This window comes from Phyllobates terribilis, unplaced genomic scaffold (genome assembly GCF_046119375.1).
Source record: "Phyllobates terribilis strain yellow unplaced genomic scaffold, ASM4611937v1 Scaffold_1__5_contigs__length_1240528914, whole genome shotgun sequence".
Lineage (NCBI taxonomy): Eukaryota > Metazoa > Chordata > Amphibia > Anura > Dendrobatidae > Phyllobates > Phyllobates terribilis.
In genome coordinates this window covers 271,382,169-271,405,459 of record NW_027362761.1, presented here as the reverse complement: position 1 = coordinate 271,405,459, position 23,291 = coordinate 271,382,169, and the positions used below count along the sequence as shown (strand labels likewise).

At 45.3% G+C, this 23,291-nt stretch overlaps 1 protein-coding gene across 1 annotated transcript in view; it reads right to left on the bottom strand.

The window, feature by feature from the left end:
• Nucleotides 1–23,291, bottom strand: part of MYO1H (myosin IH) — a 223,288-nt gene that overhangs the window by 54,747 nt on the left and 145,250 nt on the right. The window contains exons 23-26 of the mRNA XM_073672594.1: nucleotides 12,225–12,309; nucleotides 11,622–11,781; nucleotides 11,013–11,096; nucleotides 1,658–1,751 (exon numbers count right to left, since the gene is read on the bottom strand). Coding sequence (XP_073528695.1) covers nucleotides 1,658–1,751; nucleotides 11,013–11,096; nucleotides 11,622–11,781; nucleotides 12,225–12,309 — 423 coding nt within the window. The remainder of the gene's footprint in view (nucleotides 1–1,657; nucleotides 1,752–11,012; nucleotides 11,097–11,621; nucleotides 11,782–12,224; nucleotides 12,310–23,291) is intronic.

The following is a 23,291-nucleotide window of genomic DNA, read 5'->3' as shown; positions in this document are numbered from 1 at the left end:
CTGGATGGCAGCGTTCTGCTGCGGTCCAGCCTGTTATGTGAATGTAGCAGAGCTGGAGCCGTCGTGGGAACCATGGAAAGGTAAGGATGAGGTTGGTTTATTATTTTTCTTTTATTGCAGGAGATCGTTGGCTTCAGCTGGAATGGGCGTGATGGTAAGTATAGTTTAATTTAGAACAATAAAGAATTGTGTGTTTATTTCAATTAAAGGACTTTATTCTGGGTGTTTGTGTTTTTTTTAACTTTGACTATGGGGTTAGTAATGGGGGTGTCTTATAGACGCCTCTCCATTACTAACCTGGGCTTGATGTCAGCTGGCATTATAAGCTGACATCAACCCCAGCCCTATTACCCCACTGCCACCGCTACAGGGCAGTGGGAAGAGCGAGGCTAAGTGCCAGATTTGGCGCATCCTATGGATGCGCCATTTCTGGGGCGGCTGACGGCTGGTGTTTCTAGCCTGGGAGGGGGCCAATATTCATGGCACCCTTCCTGGGCTATTAATATCAGCCTCCAGTTGTCTGCCTAGCGTTTGCTAGCTATTAAAATAGGGGGGACCCCACGTCATTTTTTTGGGATCCCCCATTTTAATAGCTAGTAAAGGCTAGGTATTCAGCTGGGGGCTGATATTAGTAGCCTGGGAAGCTCCGTGGGTATTACCCCCTTCCCAGGCTTCAAACATTTGCCCCAGCCGTCTGCTTAACCTCCGCTAGAGACTAAAATTAAGGGGAACCCCACGCCAATTTTTTTTTTAATAAGTCCGTTATTTTAACACTAGATGACAAGTACAGTAACCAGCACTGTCACTGTACTTCATATATATGTGACTGACATGTTTCTATCTATCTAATCTATGTGTGATGCTCTATCTTTCTGTTATAAATTGTCGGGTACAGATGCTGAATTGCCGGCCGGCTTTTTTAAAGAGACAGTGCATGAAAACACTATTATTTGTTTTAATAAATCCTTTACACTAAATGACAAGTACAGTAAGCAATACTGTCACTGTACTTCATATATATGTGACTGACATGTTTCTATCTATCTAATCTATGTGTGATGCTCTATTCTTTCTATTCTAAATTGTCGGGTGCCGGCTTATGCCGCTGCTGAATTGCCGGCTTTTCATATATTGTCACAGAAGCGATGCGAACTTCCCTGCTCCGGACACAGCGCAGCGCTTCTGTGACAAGTGAAAGCTATCAGCACAGAAGCCCTGCGCTGTGTCCGGAGCTGGGAATACGCAGCGATGTGTCAGTTTCAGCACAGAAGCGCTGACTGTCTGGACCTACCGCCGCCGTATTTTAACTCCCTCCACCTTATATTAACTCCGACATGGCAGGGATACGGCCACGGCAGCTTATTAACACCCCCAGAGTATCCCCGCATGTCAATTTCTGAAAGTTCAAAAGCATTACCGGCGTATAAGACGACCCCAGAATAGACAGAAGATTTTTCAGTCTTCAAAAGTCGTCTTATACGCCGGAATATACGGTACATAGCGTAAGGTAAATAATCTGATCGTGTCCCACATTCCTTCATGGGCCACATAGCAGCTGCCTTTGTGATCTCTACGCTATATGTGCTCTTTAATAAAACCTGCCATTAAGAAAATGTAACAATGACACATACAGTAATTTACGTACTTTGTTACTTACTTAACCTAGATTCTTCAAATGGTTCACTAATACTTTGCTCGTAGCCTTCCTTCTTCCCTTGAAAAAGATCACTGGCCACAACTTTTAGCCGCATCTGCCAACATAGAAAATAAATCTATTCAATTGGCCAGATAAAAAAAAGACATTATTGTTATTAACATATTGCAAATTCTATGTATGGGCATAAAAACAGGGTGAATATCAAACTCGGATCATTTTGCAAAGGTTGCAAAAAAACACGGTATGTCTCCTCTAAGGGTAACGAAATATAAATGTGATACCAAGTTCTTTGCCTCTGTTGCAAAATCTTTCTTCGTTGATGAGAAATAAAAGCGCAGCATGCAGGATGGATTTTCTTGTCAAAATTACTGACACCTGTGGAATGTAATGGACCCCACTATGGGCGCAGTCAGATGGCCATATAAATCGGACCGAGATAGAACCGAAATGCTTGGACTGGCCGCGGCTCTCCCGACTCGAGCGTGACAGCTTCATAGAAATATATGAGGCTGTCACGCTCGAGTTAGGAGAGCCGCCGGCCAGTACGTGCATTGTGGTCTGTTCTTGGCCCAATTTATGTGTCTGTTTGACTGCTCCCTCTCAGTCAGTGGGTTGTGCTATCTGCGGCATGTGTCCATCAAGTTTTGTGTCTAGAAGCACATTATGTGAACAGAAACTGAAGAAATGTCCATAAAATGTGAATGGCTTTAAGGCCTCTTTCAGACGTCAGTGTTTCGAGTACGTGTGGTGTCCGTTCAAATGAATCTGTCTGTGCACATATCTGTGTGTTTTCATGGACCGTGTATCCGTGTGCTCCACATGCTGACATGTCTGTTTTTTACCCGCTGTACGGGCCGCAAAACGTCCCACCCTGATGGCACACGGATGACATCTCTGTGTCATCAGTGTGACACGTGCCGGCGCTTGGGAATCAGTGTACAGTTAGAGCTGTTTCCAAGCACCGGGTGCTAAACGCTGCACTCATCATTGTCCCCTGCCGGCGCTGCAATCAGCACCAGCAGGGACCATGATGAGAGTAGTAGGTGTACAATTAGCACTGCTTGGAAACAGTGCTAATTGTACACCTAATTCCCAGGTGCTGGTCCGTGTGATCCTGATGCGGCACACTATTGCCACACGTGTTCCACATAGGTGCACACAGACACGGATATCTCTGGTACTGGTTTTTCCAGTACCGGAAATATCCGGATGTGAGAAACGCGCGTAAAACACATTGAACATAAAAAATGTGTGGCAAGAAGTCGTAAAGGGTAATAGCGGAAAGATTTATATTTTAAAGTAACAGCTACAACGATTTAACCCATCTACCACTAGAGGGAAGGCTTTGCCCACGCAATGTCTCAATACAACTTCTAGGAAACTGCTAAGCACAAATCTATACACACAATTACAAGTAAAACTGCTCAATGTAAAGTCACTGAACCTTCAGCACATAACATATCTGCAAACCAAACCAATTATTGATCTGGGAGCAAACTCAGATAACTGCGCACTCCTGTACACAAACATGGACGGAGACCCCTGCTGCTAATGTAAGTGCAACATATATTTTTCAGATTTAAGATAAGTATTGACTTTAAAAACAAGGCTTTATCTTCCTATGAAAGGTCTTGATTTCCTTTACAGCAACTGGCACAATCCCTGCTAGTTTGAGGTAGATACAGTCATATGAAAAAGTTTGGGCACCCCTATTAATCTTAAGCTTAATGTTTTATAAAAATTGGTGTTTTTGCAACAGCTATTTCAGTTTGATATATGTAATAACTGTTGGATACAGTAATGTTTCTGCCTTGAAATGAGGTTTATTGTACTAACAGAAAATGTGCAATCTGCATTCAAACTAAATTTGACAGGTGCATAAGTATGGGCACCTCACCAGAAAAGTGACATTAATATTTAGTAGATCCTCCTTTTGCAAAAATAACAGCCTCTAGTCGCTTCCTGTAGCTTTTAATGAGTTCCTGGATCCTGGATGAAGGTATTTTTGACCATTCCTCTTTACAAAACAATTCTAGTTCAGTTAAGTTTGATGGTCGCCGAGCATGGACAGCCCTCTTCAAATGAATCCCACAGATGTTCAATGATATTCAGGTCTGGGGACTGGGATGGCCATTCCAGAACATTGTAATTGTTCCTCTGCATGAATGCCTGAGTAGATTTGGAGCGGTGTTTTGGATCATTGTCTTACTGAAAGATCCATCCCCTGCGTAACTTCAACTTTATCATTGATTCTTGAACATTATTGTCAAGAATCTGCTGATACTGAGTGGAATCCATGTGTCCCTCAACTTTAACAAGATTCCCAGTGCCGGCATTGGCCATACAGCCCCAAAGCATGATGGAACCTCCACCAAATTTTACTGTGGGTAGCAAGTGTTTTTCTTGGAATGCTGTGTTTTTTTGCCACCATGCATAACGCCTTTTTGTATGACCAAACAACTCAATCTTGGTTTCATCAGTCCACAGGACCTTCTTCCAAAAAGAAATTGGCTTCTCCAAATGTGCTTTTGCATACCTCAGCCGATTCTTTTTGTGGCGTGCTTGCAGAAACGGCTACTTTCGCATCACTCTCCCATACAGCTTCTCCTTGTGCAAAGTGCGTTGTATAGTTGACCGATGCACAGTGACACCATCTGCAGCAAGTTGATGCTGCAGCTCTCTGGAGGTGGTCTGAGGATTGTCCTTGACTGATCTCACCATTCTTCTTCTCTGCCTTTCTGATGTTTTTCTTGGCCTGCCATTTCTGGCCTTAACAAGAACTGTCCCTGTGTTCTTCCATTTCCTTACTATGTTCCTCACAGTTGAAACTGACAGGTTAAATCTCTGAGACAGCTTTTTGTATCCTTCCCCTGAACAACTATGTTGAATAATCTTTGTTTTCAGATAATTTGACAGTTGTTTTGAGGAGCCCATGATGCCACTCTTCAGAGGAGATTCAAACAGGAGAACAACTTGCAAGTGGCCACTTTAAGTAGCTTTTCTCATGATTGCATACACCTGGCTATGAAGTTCAAAGCTCAATGAGTTTACAAAACCAAAAAAAGTGCTTTAGTAAGTCAGTAAAAAGTAGGTAGGAGTATTTAAAACAAGAAAATGATAAGGGTGCCCATACTTATGCACCTGACAAATTTTGTTTGAATGCAGATTGCACATTTTCTGTTAGTACAATAAACCTCATTTCAAGGCAGAAACATTACTGTGTCCAACAGTTATTACATATATCAAACTGAAATAGCTGTTGCCAAAACACAAATTTTTATAAAACATTAAGCTTAAGATTAATAGGGGTGCCCAAACTTTTACATATGACTGTAATAGATTAATAAAACCATACCTTTTGCATACCTTCCAACCAGGGCCGGCTCCAGGTTTTTCTGGGCCCCGGGCGAAAGAGTCTCAGTGGGCCCCTTTAACACATACCATGCTTCATGATGCAGAGATACGGCGGAGAAATATATATATATAGTACAATGCAAAGATTTCACTTCTTACATTACATGAGTGATATCTATTGTAAATTCCACAATAGCTCAGAAACCGGTGAATCGCTCCATACAGAATAATGGCCCCCATAAAATGCTCCATACGGAATACTGGCCCCCATATAACGCTTCATACGGAATACTGGCCCCCATATAAGGCTCCATACGGAATACTGGCCCCCATACAAGGCTCCATACGGAATACTGGCCCCCATATAAGGCTCCATACGGAATACTGGCCCCCATATAAGGCTCCATACGGAATACTGGCCCCCATACAAGGCTCCATACGGAATACTGGCCCCCATATAAGGCTCCATACAGAATACTGGCCCCCATATAAGGCTCCATACGGAATACTGGCCCCCATATAAGGCTCCATACGGAATACTGGCCCCCATATAAGGCTCCATACGGAATATTGGCCCCCTTATAACGCTCCATACAGGATACTGGCCCCCATATAATGCTGCATGCAGGCTGTTACCCCCCACATAATGCCCCATACAGGCTGTCCCCCCCCTTATAATGCTCCATGCAGGCTGTTACCCCCCACATAATGCCCCATACAGGCCCCCCCCCCTTTTAATGCTCCATGCAGGCCTTTACCCCCCACATAATGCCCCATACAGGCTGCCCCCCCCCCATATAATGCTCCATGCAGGCTGTTCCCCCCCACATAATGCACTATGCAGGCTGCCCCCCCCTCTTTATAATGCCCCAGGCAGGCTGTTCCCCACTTTATAATGCCCCATGCAGGATGTCACCCCTTCTCTTTATACTGCCCCATGCCTCCATACATTTAAAAAAAAAAAAATCAAATACTCCTTCTCCTCACCTGCTACCTGATGCCCGCTGCCCGCTGCTCGGGTCCGAACTCCAGCGTTGTCGGCGTCTTCCCGCTCAGCGCTCCCTGTGAAGGCTCAGGGGAGGGCGCGGTGTAAAGACGTCACCGCGCCCTCTGACCTGAGACGTCACAGGGAGCGCAGAGCAGGAAGACAGCTGATCTGCGGAGGCACGGGGAGAGGTAAGTATACAGCTGCCGGGGCCCTGAGCAAGCGGCGGAGAAGGGCGGGCGCTGACACCGCTCTCCTCCACCCATAGCCCAGCGGGGTGCGCGACCGCCAGTGGGCCCCTCTGCCTGCTCAGGGCCCCGGTATTTGCCCGGGTGCGCCGGGTGCTGACACCGGCCCTGCTTCCAACTTTTGAAGAACAAAAAGAGGGAGCGCGCCGCAGCAAATTTTGACCACACCCCAATCCACACCCATTTACCATTATTTTCTACCCCAGGAAGAGGAGATGTCAGAGGAGTTGAGGCAGCGAATGAAATTCAGCAGACGCCTGAGACTGCAGGGCGCAGACCCAAATTCGGGACTGTCCGCTGTATTCAGGATAGTTGGGGCTATAGATGAGAGGATGAATTCACAGGACTCCGGTGCAGCATCCAGGTCATTGGTACCAGGCGGCTGGACGGGAGACCGAGAATCTCGTACCTTCCGGCATCCCCAGTGCGGCATTTACACTACATATGAATATGGTCTAAATGTCTAAGCAAAGTGTATGTGATTTCATTAAATCTCCGCCCTCTGTGTTCTGAAGATGCTGCTGAATTCTGCGGTTTTAGTGCATTTTTTCTTCTGAAAAAAAAAAAAGCCTGAAAAAAAGCGCCATTGCATTTTTAAGTGCAGAATCAAAGCTTTTCTGTAGTGTTAAAAAAGGCATTAAAAACTCTACTTTATATCTGCACCAAAATCGCATCAAATAAGTGGGAAAACGCATAAAAGAAAAGCATCAAACACGCAATAATCAGAGAAGATTGTTATTGCGTCATGTGGTGGGGACACCAGCAGAAAAGGTGCAGGAAAAAAAACAGTAGAAAGAACGCGGCATTTACGCTACATGTGAATATGGCCTCAGCATTACATTTTTAATAATTTTTTTTATGGGTCTAATAGAGAAAAAATATAAGTCACAACATTTGTACGTCATTTAATGATCCCCGTAAATAATCTGATCACTCTGTTGTGCGGGTCTTTACGATTACAGGGACACCAAATATGTCCATGTCATTTGCTGATTTGTAATGTTCATTATTTTTTAAAAAAATACATTGCTGCATACAATGTACATGTATAAACTACTTCTGGGCTTACGGCCTGCAATACATGTCAAGATTACCAAATCTCCTATGTTTATCATTACGAGCTGTAGCTCATAGATAAAGCTGCTGCTTGCGAACATAGAAAAGCGAGTTTGAGAGGGAGACCCGTTGGCAAGAGAAGTAGATAAATTTAATTAAATTTATGCAGGGAGAAATGGCCCCACCCTGGAGTAGGAGCTGCGGAGCGGTGAGTATAGAAGCCAGGACAAAGCAAATATGTGGCGGGACTGAGCCCTCAAAGCGGGACAGTCCCGCTGAATCCGGGACAGTCCTGCTGAATCCGGGACGGTTGGGAGCTACGCTTTTGATCTACCACAGTGAAGCGGTTCATGCAGGGGCAGACATACCATTGGTGAAACCTCCGCAGCTGCACAGGGGCTCAAGTGGCAAAGTGTCCCAATCTCACCTCCAAAGCAGGTAGAATTGTGCACTATGATGAGCTATTGGACTGCAAAGGGCCCATATATTGTTCGTGCACAGTGGCCCTCTTCTGTCTTTGTCCACTCGGGGTTCATAGCTACATCCCTGGTGTTTTAGGATAGTAAAGAGGTGTCAGATGGCTGCTGGACAGGTCCTTGAGGGGAGATATGTATCATCAACATGGGTAGCCTTGGTGATGTAAGCCCGGAAAAGCAGGCTCCAGCACATATAGTGCTGAGAGAGTTAATAGGGAGTGTCTAGGGCCGGGTTTAAGAACAGTCAAAGAGATAGGTGGGACTGGCAGCTCATATATCTCCACCCCGGGACCTGATATGATAGATATAAGGAAGTCCAGCTGTATCATTAGGGTGGTGTGTGTAAAGTGGAAAGAACTTGCTTGTGTGGCTCTGTGTCTGCATAATAAATTTTAGCGGTTTGTTATAAGTCTCCAAATATAATGGAAGTGGCAGAAATATCATCATAAAGCAAATAGATGAGGCAAATCAGGGAGAAGTAATTATGAGATGATTTTAGTGCCATAAACTGGGATGATGTCCTTGAAAATAAAAGTTCACAAAGCAAATGTGACACTTTTATAAGCATCCTGAATAGGACCTGTCCACAATATATACCCTATGGGAATAAACAAGCTAGAAATAGGAGGAAACCACTATAGCTAAATAGAGCTGTAAGGGGAGTAATAAATAACAAAAAGAAAGCATTTAGAGTATCCCAATAAGAATAACCTCATGACCCAGCATCAACATGGGTTTATGAAGGATAGGTCGTGTCAGACTCATTTGATCAGCTTTTATGATGAGGTATGTTACATACTGGACCATGAATGTCCTCTATCTGGACTTTTCAAAGGCGTTTGATACAATGCCACATAAAAGGTTGATACATAACATGAGAGAAATGGACCCAGGTGAAAATATGTGTAACTGGGTTAACAAGTGGCTCAGTGATAGGAAACAGAGGGTGGTTATTAATGCAACACACTCAGATTGGTTCAGAGTTAACAGTGGTGTACCGCAGGGGTCAGTATTGGGCCCTTTTCTTTTTAACATATTAATGACATTGTAGAGGGCATACAGAATAGAATTTCAATATTTGCAGATGATGCTAAATTTTGCAAGGTAATCAACAAAGAGGAGGATTATAATAGGGATCTATGTAAGCTGGAGGCTTGTGCTGAAAAATAGCAATTGAAGTTTAATGTAGATTAATGTAAGGCCATGCACTTGGGCAAAGGAATTCAACTGTATAATTATGTACTAAATTTTAAAACACTGGATAAAACTGTCACTGAAAAAGAATTGAATGTATGGGTGAATGGCAAACTCAACTTTAGAGGCAACTTCTGCCAAGGCAAATAAAATAATGGGATGCATTAAAAGAACCATAGATGCTCATGACAAGAACATAGTTTTGCTACTATACAAGTCACTAGTATGACCACACTTAGAATATTGTGTACAATTTTGGTCTCCAGTGTATAAGAAGGACATAGCTGAACTAGACTGGGTGCATAGAAGGTCGACCAAGGTTATTAATGGAATGGGTTAACTGCAGTACCAAGACAGGTTATTAAACTTGAGGTTATTCAGTTTGGAAAAATTAAGGCTTAGGGACAATCGTATTACAATGTACAAATATATTAAGGTACAGTACAGAGATCTTTCTAAAGATGTTTTTACACCTAGACTTGCGAAAGTGACAGGCGGCATCCTCTATGTCAGGGATGTCAAACTCAAACACACAAAGGGCCAAAATAAAAAACTTGAAAAAAGTCGCGGGCCAACCAGTATACAGTATAATGGGCCCCACATAGTCCTCCATACAGAATAATGAGCCCCACATAGTCCTCCATCCAGAATAATGGGCCCCGCATCGTCCTTCATACAGAATAATGGCCCCACATAGTCCTCCATGCAAAATAATGGGCCCTACATAGTTCTCCATACAAAATAATGGGTCCCACATAGTCCTCCATACAGTATAATGGGCCCCACATAGTCCTCCATACAGAATATTGGGCTCCACATAGTCCTCCATACAGAATAATGGCCCCACATAGTCCTCCATACAGAATAATGGGCCCTACATAGTCCTCCATACAGAATAATGGCCCCACATAGGGGTGGTGGGTTCTGGTGTCACAGGCCAAGTAAAACCACTGTGCGGGCCAGATTTGGCCCGCGGGCCAGAGTTTGACATGTGTGCTCTATGTCTAGGAGAAAGAAGGCTTAATCATAATCACAGACGCAGATTCTTTACTGTAAGAGCAGTGAGACTATGGAACTCTCTGCCACATGATGTTGTAATGGTTGATTCACTACAAAAGTTGAAGGAGAGCCTGGATGCCTTTCTTGAAAAATATTATATTATTTGTTATGGGCACTAGATTCTGTAATGGGACTATGATCCAGGGAACTAGTCTGATTGCCAAATCTGGAGTCAGGAAGGAATTTTTCCCCTAATATGGGGCTATTAGCATCTGCATCATGGATTTTTTTCCTTCCTCTGGATCAACATGTTAGGCTACGGTTTGAACTTGACAGACGTACTGTATGTCTACCTTCAACCTAAAAAAACTATGAAACTATAAAACTTATCCCAAGGACAGTTTTACTGATCGATAGGTGTCCAATCACTGGGACCCGAACCGATCATCAGATTTTACCCATGTTACAATATAGTGCAGCAGCTCTGACTCTCGACCGTTACTCTATTCATTCTCTATGGGGCTGCAGAAATAGGGCAGTCCCATAGGGACTGAATAGAGTGCAGGTTGCACATTTTGTCGCTCCATTCTAACTGGGATAAAAGTTCCTCGTTCTGCTGTAATCACCTATCCTGTGTATAGGAAATAGCTTTTTTTCATTGGACAAACCCTTTAATGATAACATCTCTGAGGGTTTAGGACAGCAAGAGGGTTAATAATAACATTTCAGGTAGCCAAAGGAACTAAAGTGCTCGACTCCCTATTAAGCGGTTAACTACCTCTACTGAAGTTAACTTCTCCCTCAATCTGTAGACTATTTAGACATAAAAATATTGCATCAAAGGGAAGACAGTCATGAGGCTCTGTGGATGACTTTGCTGTCTTGGATGATGCAGGGTCATTGTATGTAGGAAATCTTGGAGAGTGTAATCAGGGAGGACAGGGAAGAAGAATACTACAGCAAGCAAACAGTCAAGCCACCCTGTGCTCAGAGTGAATCCTTTCCGCCTCCGGGCCCTTTTGCCCGAGGTCTGGTTTTCTTACCTGTTCTGTTCTTTGAGGAGTAATTGATCTGCAGTATTTCCTCACCAAGTTTCTGATGCAAAGTTTATGCAGTAATTCTGAGGTCTGTAACAAGGGGGAAAACTTTCACTAAAAATATTTTGGGAATAACAGTAATCAGAATTTGTTTTTTTTTTTTTTTGCTTATGACATAAAGGGGTATTTCCTTCTTAAAAACTGTTGACATTTCCATATGATATGCTGTCGCTTTATGCTCTTTCGAAGTCAAACTCCTGGGACCCTCCACAAACCCTGATATTAAAGGAGGCTATGACTCCCTTCAGTTTTTCACTTGCCAACAGAGTTCGGACCACCCAACTGTACTTATCTTAGAACTGCGCCATCACTTCATCTGGTCAGAAAACTCCTTTAATGAGTTCAGTTTCCTGGGGCTGTTACTTAGTTTTGGACTTTTTAAGTGCCCTACATAACACAATAGGAGTTCATTCATTGTCAGCTATTTTACAGCCCCTGTTGTCCCTGTTTCATTGTTTGCTGTTTCCAAAATACTTCTTGAAATTACGTTTTTGGCTCTGCTCTCTAAAGACTAATCTTAAGAATATGTCTATAGTTTTATGATTTTTTTCCTACCTTTGTCATTGCAATTGGTGGTTGTAGCCAAGTTTTGTCAAGGACATTTTTAGGCACGTGGTCCTTTAGTCTCACGATGTAGTTGTAATGCATCATGCAAAGAAATTCTTTGTTTTTATTGTTGGACTTTTTATTCCGGTTTATGAAGCCACTTATGAATCTAAAAATGACGGAAATGCTTATGTATAAAGCTCTGTGTGTTGCATGAAGCTGATGCATACATTTAGCATTTGGCATTAAAGTAGATCTGTCACCTGAATATAATGCCATATTTAAAGGCAACATATTATAGGGACAGGTCTTCTTTCCTATTAGGTAAAACATATTGTGCTGTTTGGCAAATAAAAGTGTTCGTCTTTGTATTCATGAGAAGATCGTTCTCCCTGCGCTGACAATGGAAGAGCGGCTCCAGTCCAGGAGGTATTTTTTTATTTTCTCACCTTCCTGGGCCAATTAATAAGGGGTTGTCTAGTAGTGGAAGCCCCTTTAAAATTCCAAATGCTTTTATGCCACCTTATTGATAAATTCAGCAATGAACAATATACAATTCCCAGGCAGCTGACAATTAAATGAAATGTTGTTATCTTTTATGCTGTCTCTTACTTCCGTATTACTTGTGCGGCCCATGCCCGCTTCTTGGCAGCTTTGCGGGCCATAGCTCCTCTCCAGCATGATTCCAGTCTGAGAGCTATAAGAAGTAATAGAAATAGTTAGATGAAGCGACAATTATACTGTACAGATCCAGAAGTGATAGGATACCAAGGCTGTAAATGTGTGATGGCATTACCTACAGTACCCATGGATTTATTTTGTGAACAGCGGTATTGTTTCATTAAGTCAAAAGTTTAACTAAAATCATAAAAGTATCCATAAATATAATTTTTATTTAATGTTTTTAAAGGGTTGCTGTCATGTCAAAAAACTTTGGACATGTCACAGAAACATAGCAAAAATGTTGATTGATGAAGGTCCAAGTTCTAAAATGTGAGGGGGCGTGTCTAGGCACTGAAGGAGCAAGACGCACATCTGTGAGCTCTCTGCCTTACTGCTTATAATCCCTCCAAATCACGGGATATTATTCTCCATCCAACATCCTATATCCTCCTATAAGGATCTACAAGACTATATGATCCCCAAGTTTTCTCCCCTAGAGCCAATCCGCCTCGCCTGAGCACAAGGTCTAACTGAGGCCTTCTTGTAGGCCCGAGACCTCGGCCTATATTAATCCACAACGTACCCGGCCCACTGTGGTGAAGGGAACCCATCACAGAGACCGCTCGAGAACAGAGAATATACCTGGAGCAACTCGGGCCTGGAAAACCCTGCTAACTAAGGCTCTGGTCCCACGCCACGACACGGCGCCTACCTGATCCGGTGCCTAACGCTGAAGGACCCGTCCGCCGAAGCCGCTATATCACCTACCCTGGAGACGCCGCATCACCTACCCCAGAGACACCGGTGAGGAGAGACCGGCGAGGGGAGGTCTGGTTCCTGCGATCTAAGTCCTCGCATGTTGGCTGGTGCCAGTGTTCGGGGAATCCCTGGAGGCCACACGCTGCTCACTGCATGTGGCGCTGCTTCTCCCTCATCGGATCGCTGACCGCCGAGTGCCTGGAGACGGCGGGAGAGAAGGGAGTCCAGAAGCTGTTCAGCTCCAAGGATGTGACGCGGTCTCAGACCCTCCGGGACCCCGGTGATTAACGGTAAACCCCGTGGCTGCAAGGCAGAGGGACAAAAACTGAGGACGAGGCGGCCATTTTCAAATGCTGCTGGGCCTTCCACACAACATTACGGAGCTGGGATTGTGGGGCGCAGCGGCGGGACACCCGAGGAGACCTAGTGTGTGCCCCCCCCACCCTCTCACCACAGTGAAAGACTTGTCCCCTGCTCCAGTTTCTCATAACTATACCCCCCCCTCTTATTCTATTCTAAGAGAGTCCGTTAGAGTATTAAAGTCACCTGGACCCTTGAGACTGTGGAGTGAGGAGGATACTCAACATTGGTACCAAAATCACTGTATTTATGAGAGGGGAGTTATACCTGATCTACAACCCCCAAAGCAAGGTGACCACTGACGGACTAGAGACCAGCAACACCCACCCCTCGCCCCCCCCCCCCCCCCCCCCAGAAGATTGCTTGGAACTCAAGGTTTGATACCAGTGTAAAACAGCACATTGATTACTATTACAAGCAAAAGGGGAAAAAGAAAGATAAATCCCACAACTGGGCAGTGGTTGCCATCTAGTGGATAAAAAAAGAACTGTATCTCATGACCAATCATTAGCTCCCCTATACATCAGAGATCTACCCATACCTCCAGCTCTCTCCTGATGTAATTGAGAAGCTATACAAATCTTGAAAATGTATTAATCCTCTCCCACCTCTAACATGTTCTGGGTAATGTGACAGGTGCTACTTCAACATACTCTAGGCAATTTAAATTTTTCTCACAATGGTCAAAATCGGTAATAAAGCATCAGGGGCTACCTCTAAATCATCGACTTCTCTCACTCAAATAGATATGGGCAAATTTCTGAAAAAGCAACACAATAAAGTATCTACATCAAAGTCTACATCACCTCCGCCCTCAGACCTCTTCTCAACACATGACTCAGACTCTAAAGCGGAAAGTGAAATAGAAGACTGTAGGTCAACAAATGAACATCCAGTATCCCATTCTTTCATTAAAAGGATTTTAGCCAAATCATTAGAACCTGTTGTAAAGGATCTTTCTGACATTAAACAAGAAATATCACAAATAGGCCAAAGAGTGGATTCTCTAGAATCTTCATAGTTCTCTATGATCCAACAAACTAATGCTACGGTAACCTGTGTCCAGTCTCAAGAAAGACAAATCAACCAAATATATTCCATCCTGGAGGATCATGAAAACAGAGAAAGACGGAACAATCTGCGCATAAAGGGCCTCCCAGAGAGTGTGGCATCAGAGATAATCACTCCAAGACTCCTCGAGATCTTCTCCAAAATTCTGAATTCAGAAGATGCCCCGCAAATTGAAATAGTGAGAGCCCATAGAGCGCTAAGACCCAGACCTAAAATGGATGACCCCCCGCGTGATGTCATTTGCCGTTTCTTGGATTTCCACACCAAAGACTTAATTTTAAAAAGAGCAAGAGAAGCTACTGATACATCTTTCGAAGACTCTTCGATTTTGATTTTCCAGAATTTGGCTTCCTCAACTTTAAATAAGAGATGCTTATTGAAACCCTTTACTGAAGCCTTACGCCAAACCAATAGCAGTATCGCTGGTTGTATCCTTTTGGCATAGCAATTACCGCTAAGGACAAACACATCCAGGCCAGATCTTCAGCAGAATTCAAGGACGCCTGCAACGAACTTGGAATCACTCTAGAAAAGTACCTAGATTTAGAGGCATCCCAGTACACAGCCTCTCTAAAACACATCCCTTTACCTTCACCATGGAGCGCTGTACCAATCTCTAAATCACAGCGCCAGAGGTGCAAACCAGCTAAACATCCGTCTGCTCCTAAAGATGGTGATTATGGATGATCCAAGACTCTCAAGATCTGGTGTTTACCTGTCCTCATTTAAAATACCTTTAGTACTACCACCTTTTTGAAACAACTGTTGGTAATAACCTAAAGATAAAATGTCTATTTGCTCTATTTCTCTTACCCATTCAAACAGAAAGGATTTCTGAAATTGTCCCTTGTGATATAAGTATTGAATTATTTGCAATTTGCCTAGTTTGAATTCTAAACTCTGTATCTTAACATACTAATTAGACCCCTTCCCATCTATGGGACTCTTTTTGTTACCACCATAGTTGCCTTCACGTTGAAGAGATGTGGTGCAGTTAGTCCCATCGGAGGCTCAGATTTTCCATAAGATCTACAGAACACACTCCTGTGGCACCATCATGTTCCCCTCTATGATCAAAACTTCCTTTTTCCCCTTCTAGTTTTACTGGTTACTGCCGCTGTTGCGCGTTACTATAACTGTTTTTGTTTTATTACTAATCCCATTGTTCTAATGACTGCTTTTTTTTCCCCTCCTCTTTCCCCCAATGTCCACTCCAACTGACAATAAGTATAATTGTTCTCCACCACAACCACTTTAACCATGGAAGCTAAACAAGAAATATTCAAACTAGCAAATTTCAACACACATGGTTTCAACTCACCTATACCAAGATCCCAAACACTAACTAGGTTCAGAAAGGAGAATTTTGACATACTTCTTCTACAAGAAACCCATTTCCAAACAGGAAACTCCCCTCTTTTGAAAGAGCTCATTTCAACCAACGGCGCCATGCTACATCACCCCAGAAAGGTTTTAGAGGAGTATCAATAGCTTTCGCTAAAGATACGCCATTTCTACTAAGCGAATCTTTAATTGATCCTGAGGGACGCTATATTTTTGTGAAGGGCCTCTTGGCGGGATCCTTGGTTTCGATTGGTAATTTGTATGCCCCCAACAAGAAGCAGATCAGATGGATATGACGCGCCCCTGGGCCTGTGTCGCGCTGCGTTGCGCACGCGGGAGCTTACCCGGAGCCGGATCTCTTGAGGGTTGTAGTCTCGTGGCGGTGATCCGGTCCGTGCCCAGGGAGTCAGACTAAGTGGCGCTGTATCAGCGGTAGATGATGGACGACTACGCCACCCGTTGAATGCAGCTATGGAGCTGCCGCTGCAGGGCAGACCGCTGAGGCCGGTGGAAGGATGGTGCAGCGTGGATGGTATAACCCCCAACGGGAGGGGTATGGCCTCAGGGCAGCCGACGTGGATGATGGGGGTTGCAGGAACCACTCAGAGACGATGCGGTGTAGTTCAGGGTCTTTACTGGTGACAAAGATAGACCCTCCCGGAGTACTGGCTAGCGGTTGGGGCCTGGTCAGTCCTTGAGCAGATGGGATCTCCCCTGGCCAGGCGGAGTTGTAGGCCTCCCAAACTAACAATACTCTTCTGGCTACCTTGCTAGAAGCGAGTATAAGTAGCCCACGTCCCTGAGTGTACCGTGTGGTGCTCACCCGTATGGCCGGTGACTCGGGGCCTTCTAGTAGCTTCCGCTCCACGACGGCGGTGCTGGTCCCATGCGTGTGACCGTGCCTTCGGGTTTCTTGGCCAGAGGACCTGAAATCCCCTGCCTGACGGATTCTGCTGCTGGGTAGGAGTTAGTCCCCACAGCCTCGGACTCCGGGTCCGGTAAGAAATCTTCTCAGTCAGGGCGAGCTCTGCAGCTGCCAGCCCCTGACTCCTTGTAACACTGTTCCCACAGAGCTCCTGATGTTCTTTTCCTATGCTGCTTCTCTTCTCTACTTCTGGCATGGCCCAGGAGCTGGGCCCAGCCGGAGCCACAGCTCCCTGTCAGCCCTCCTGGCTGAACTCTCCCTCTCAACAACTCTAACCCTGCCTCAGCCCCAGGTTTATACAGGGGAAGTTCTTCCCCTCCCAGGACTGGGCAGGAGGTGTGGCATGCATAGGATTCCTGACCAAGAGACCTCCCACCTGCTCTCAGACATAACATTGCCGTTACTGTGGAAACCAGACCCCTGGGGTGCCACATTCCCCCCTAGTGAAATTTAGTACTCCGGGACTAAACATATTTTTAGAAAAACATAACAAGGTATAAACAATAATAATACAATAAGAAAAACACATAAAGATGGTTACGGCGTGTCCGCAACCGGGTGCAGTCTTTGAAGAAAAGCAAGGTGTCCATTTCACCAAAACAGGGAGACGTAACCAGGTAGGGGTCTGTCCTGCCCCGAGTCCTTAACAGTCTTTAGTCCGTCCTGGGTTACGCTCCAACTATGTACAAAGGATTCCCGGCAAATCCACCAAAGACTCCCATAAATTACTAGAAACACATAATTATTTACAGGATATGGCCGCTCTCAGTCCTCGGCCAGTGGGGATAAGGAATGGCTGCTCACAGTCCTCAGCCTGGTTTAAGATAGGGGCACATGGGGAACAATTCACTAATCCCAACGGGGACCATATTTTAATTAGCAGCAGTCCTTCTACCCTTACGGGTAACTATTTACAGCTCTTTATTCACGCTACTTCCCTTCAGTAGCTATGTCCTCTTTGTGCTCCCTCCTGAGGGTAGTCCTCAGACCCGTCCGGGTCCTCTTGGCTTTCCTCGTATTGGTAGTACTGCAGCTCCTCCTCGGTTAGCTGGGTTAGTATCTCTGCGACAGTCCTCCTCCCAGGTGGCCAGGACTTTACCTCCCTTTGGGCTGCCCCGGTTAATTGGGCCACCAGGATGCTCACTTTTTGCTCTTCTGTGAGGGGGTACACCTGGAAGAGGCTATCCAGCTTTTCTCTAAAGTCATGCAGGGTATGTGACTCCCCTGAGTACTGGGGTAGCCAGGCCGCTCCCGGGATATAGGGCATGGTGAAAGGCATGACTGCAGCAGCGGTGGCGCTGGCGGGGGTTGAGGCAGTGAAGCTCTCCTCCGTATCCGACATCCTCCTCCCCCCTAGTGGACCGTGGCCTACCTTGCGATGATCCTCTTCCGTAGGCCGCGGCTCCGCAGTAGATCGTCAGGGTTGAGGACCTTCCGTCGCGCTCCTGTGACGTCGGCGTCTGCTGGGCTCCTTCCAGGACCTTACGCGACGTCCGGACGTGAGGCGGGGCTTCAGTTCTCGCGCGCTTTCGGAGTCCACGCCCCTCTGCTTCCCGCGCGACGTCTTCAAGATGGCGTCCAACGGCGGGAATCTTCACCGATGGCGGGAAGAAGGCTGAAGATGGCGCCGGATGGCGGGAATCTTCACCACAGGTAAGTTTGAACAGTCTTTTTCAGGCACGCAGTACCCGGTGGTTGCGGGCACGAAATCCTGCCGACTACGCCAAAAGTTGACGCGCCCCTGGGCCTGTGTCGCACTGCGTTGCGCACGCGGGAGCTTACCCGGAGCCGGATCTCTTGAGGGTTGTAGTCTCGTGGCGGTGATCCGGTCCGTGCCCAGGGAGTCAGACTAAGTGGCGCTGTATCAGCGGTAGATGATGGACGACTACGCCACCCGTTGAATGCAGCTATGGAGCTGCCGCTGCAGGGCAGACCGCTGAGGCCGGTGGAAGGATGGTGCAGCGTGGATGGTATAACCCCCAACGGGAGGGGTATGGCCTCAGGGCAGCCGACGTGGATGATGGGGGTAGCAGGAACCACTCAGAGACGATGCGGTGTAGTTCAGGGTCTTTACTGGTGACAAAGATAGACCCTCCCGGAGTACTGGCTAGCGGTTGGGGCCTGGTCAGTCCTTGAGCAGATGGGATCTCCCCTGGCCAGGCGGAGTTGTAGGCCTCCCAAACTAACGATACTCTTCTGGCTACCTTGCTAGAAGCGAGTATAAGTAGCCCACGTCCCTGAGTGTACCGTGTGGTGCTCACCCGTATGGCCGGTGACTCGGGGCCTTCTAGTAGCTTCCGCTCCACGACGGCGGTGCTGGTCCCATGCGTGTGACCGTGCCTTCGGGTTTCTTGGCCAGAGGACCTGAAATCCCCTGCCTGACGGATTCTGCTGCTGGGTAGGAGTTAGTCCCCACAGCCTCGGACTCCGGGTCCGGTAAGAAATCTTCCCAGTCAGGGCGAGCTCTGCAGCTGCCAGCCCCTGACTCCTTGTAACACTGCTCCCACAGAGCTCCTGATGTTCTTTTCCTATGCTGCTTCTCTTCTCTACTTCTGGCATGGCCCAGGAGCTGGGCCCAGCCGGAGCCACAGCTCCCTGTCAGCCCTCCTGGCTGAACTCTCCCTCTCAACAACTCTAACCCTGCCTCAGCCCCAGGTTTATACAGGGGAAGTTCTTCCCCTCCCAGGACTGGGCAGGAGGTGTGGCATGCATAGGATTCCTGACCAAGAGACCTCCCACCTGCTCTCAGACATAACATTGCCGTTACTGTGGAAACCAGACCCCTGGGGTGCCACAGATATTATCCAAGTTGAACAATTTCTGGGTCTTCACTGAAGGTACTCCAATTATTGGAGGAGACTTCAACACGCCTCTGGAGCCTTCTCTGGATTCCTCTTCAAAAAAAAGCCACATCTCCCTCCGAGACCTAGCCAAGATAAAAAAAATTGCTACATACACCCTCATTCATCGACATATGGAGATTTTGCCATCCCACTGAGCTAGACTATACTTTTTTCTCTCACGCACATAATTCCTATCATAGGATAGACTATGTTTTCCTGCCCAAGTCTCTCCTTTCACCAACTGTTAAATCAGAAATACTCCCTTCGGTTTATTCTGACCATTCAGTAGACTCGGTTTGTTTCTCGCTCTCTAAACCCCATTCTATCCACCGCACATGCAGACTGAATGAATCAATCTTGCTGTCTGACACTAATAAAAAACACGTCCAAACCACCTTAATCAATTTTTTGGTAATCAACGCAACACCAGAAATCAAATTCTCAACCCTATGGGAAGCCCATAAATCAGTGATCAGAGGAGAACTGATTTCCATGGCGTCCTACATAAACAAACAACGCAAAAAGCTTACACAAACCCTTTACAAGGAAATAGCTGAGCTAGAAACACAACACAAAAGAACTTTGCTACATCAAACTTTGGAAGCCCTCACAGCCAAATGCCAACAACTAAAGAACTTATTAAATAAGCAATCTGCAAAACAATACCTTAATTGGAAAAATCGCATGTTTGTGCACGGTGATAAAACTTCCAAATTGATGATGTTCCCAATTAAAATAAGGCAAGCCCGAACCTACCAGGGTCAGTCAATAAGTAATGCCTCCTATTTTTTTTCTCCTTAAATAAGGTAGTTATGTTAAATATTCGAATTTGGCACAATTCCTCAAACCTTCTTCTCCAATCCACAGCAATTGCAACTTCCTGCACCAACAGGTGGCAGGACTGTATCCGTTTGCAAAATGGCTGACATCGATGTTCGTATTAGACAACGTTCTGTGATTGAATTCTTGCATTCAGAAGGTGAAACGCCCATTTGAATTCATGAGAGACTGAAAAATGTGTACGGTGATGCAACAGTGGATGTCAGTACTGTTAGACGATGGGTTCGTCGCTGTAACACAGCTGAAGGGCCATCACCGTTGGCTGACAAAATGCGGAGTGGCAGGCCAGTAACCGCAGTGACTCCAAGCAACATTCAGCGAGTCGATGACATCATTCGTGGTGACCGCCGGGTGACTGCAGATGAATTGTGTGGCATTATCTGCCTCAGTAAAGGCGGTGTGATGACAATTATTGGACAACTGGGATACAGAAAAGTTTGTCCACGGTGGGTCCCAAGAATGCTTTTTACCATGCTGGAATACATGCCCTTGTTAAACGGTGGACCAAGACTGTGGAAATGGATGGAGATTATATCGAAAAGTGACAAATTAATCGTTAATGTTGTGATTTTCAACCTATGTAATTGCATTTGAATTTCTTGCCAATTAAAAGGAGAAAAAAAATAGGAGGCATTACTTATTGATTGACCCTCGTACATACATACCCTGAAAACCTCCAGCGGCCACCGTACAAAAGATCATAACACTATTACATCAGAATTCCTAAAATACTATTCAAACTTATATAATCTTTATCCTGGCGAGTCTGTTCAAGAAAAAAATAGAAATGTACAGACATACAATCCTTCTTAACAAAACTCAAATTACCAAAACTCACTAAGAACCAACAAGTAGCACTTTCTAAACCATTTGACATGAAGGAGGTTAGGTCTATCCTGTCAAATAGCCCCAAGGGGAAGGCACCGGGTCCTGATGGTCTCCCTATTACATATTATAAGATCTTCTCCAAGATACTTGAACCCCACCTTCTCAATATGTGCAATGGAATACTCCAAGATAAATCCTTCCCTCCCCAAACACTGGAAGCCCACATCTCTCTTATACATAAAGAAGGTAAAGATCCGGAATGTTGCAGTAACTACAGACTGATTTATTTACTAAACATGGATCTCAAAACTTATGCTAGTATACTGGCAAAACGTATAGCAGATTTTTTGCCAAATTTGATATCACCAGATCAGACTGGCTTCATTAAGAGAAGGGAGGGTAAGGATAACGCCTGGCGAGCGCTCCACCTGCTGCAGTACTCAATCCACCATAAGTTTCCATTGGTGCTTTTAGGCACTGATGTGGAGAAAGCCTTTGACAGGGTAGACTGGACCTTTTTGCAAGAGAAACTTAATTGCTTTAATTTCCCCCCTGTTGTGACAACGGCAATACTTCAGATGTACTCCCATCCCTCAGCCAAAATTAAAATCAACAATTCCCTCTCTAAACCTTTCACCATTCATAACAGAACAAGACAAGGCGGCCCCCTTTCATCACTTTTATTTATTATGGTGATGGAGCCCTTGATTAAATCCATTAATCAATGTGAGGACATAGTGGGGGTCAATATCCATGATATCCACCAGAAAACCATGGCCTTCGCTGATGATCTTCTTATCTCAATGACACAACCTCACAAAGGGATTAGTGATGAGCGAGCACTAAAATGTTCGGGTGCTCAATGCTCGGGTCGAGCACATTGGAATACTCGGGTGCTTGACCCGAGCAATGAGCCCAATGTAAGTCTATGGGAAACTCGAGCATTTTTCAGGCGGCTCCCCCCCGGCGGTCTGCAGAGGGCCTAAAAATTGCCAAAATCGATGGGAACAGTGCTCAAATGACATGGGGACAGCATGGGAAAGACCCCTGGAAGCATTATGCCACTTTTACGGACTCACAATAAAACATACCAAAATGAAACCAAAATGGATTTTCCTGGGAAATATGTTAAGGAACATCCTTTCCAGGGTAATGACTTGTATATAAAGCAAAATAAATAACCAAAAACAAAAATGCTCCTCCACACCTTGGGCTATGTTCACACGTAGCATTTTTGATGCGTTTTTTCACTTTTGCATTGCTTTCAACCGTGACAAATGCATTTACCAGGAAATGCAATTTTAACATTTTACAACCTTACCTGGCCATGTGGTGTGTGAGATATCATCAGACACATCGTGTTTCATTTACAAAGGAGCCACAAAGCCTATTTTTATAGGGCCATCAGGCGGCCTTTACTATTTTTAAAGGGCCAGCAGTCGGCCCTCACTATTCTTAGAGAGCCATCAGCCGGCTATGTTTTATTGTTTCCATTACTAAAAAGTGGGTCTCCTATACTGTTATTGCGTATGCAGTGAGTGGCAGGGCTGCCAAAATTTGGACGCACCCCAATACCACTTTGAAAATTTGGATGTACCCCAATACCCCTTTGAAGAGACTTAGAGGAGGGCCTCCTGAAAACAATGTTCCCATTATTAGGAAGTGGGTCTCCCATTGTGTTTGCCTATGCAGTGATTGCAAGGGTTGCCAAAAATTTGGAGGCACTCCAATGCCCCTTGGACGAGACGTAGAAGGCCTCATGAAAAAATGTTCCCATTATTAGGAAGTGGGTCTCCCATAGTGCTAGCCTATGCAGTGAATGCAAAGGTTGCCAAAAATTTGGAGGCACTCCAATGCCCCTTGGAAGAGACGTGGAGGTCAGAGGGCCTCCTGAAAACAATGTTCCCATTATTAGGAAGTGGGTCTCCCATTGTGTTTGCCTATGCAGTGAATGCAAGTGCTGCCAAAAATTGGGAGGCACTCCAACGCCCCTTGGAAGAGACGTGGAGGAGGGCCTCATAAAAAAATGTTCCCATTAGAAAGGAG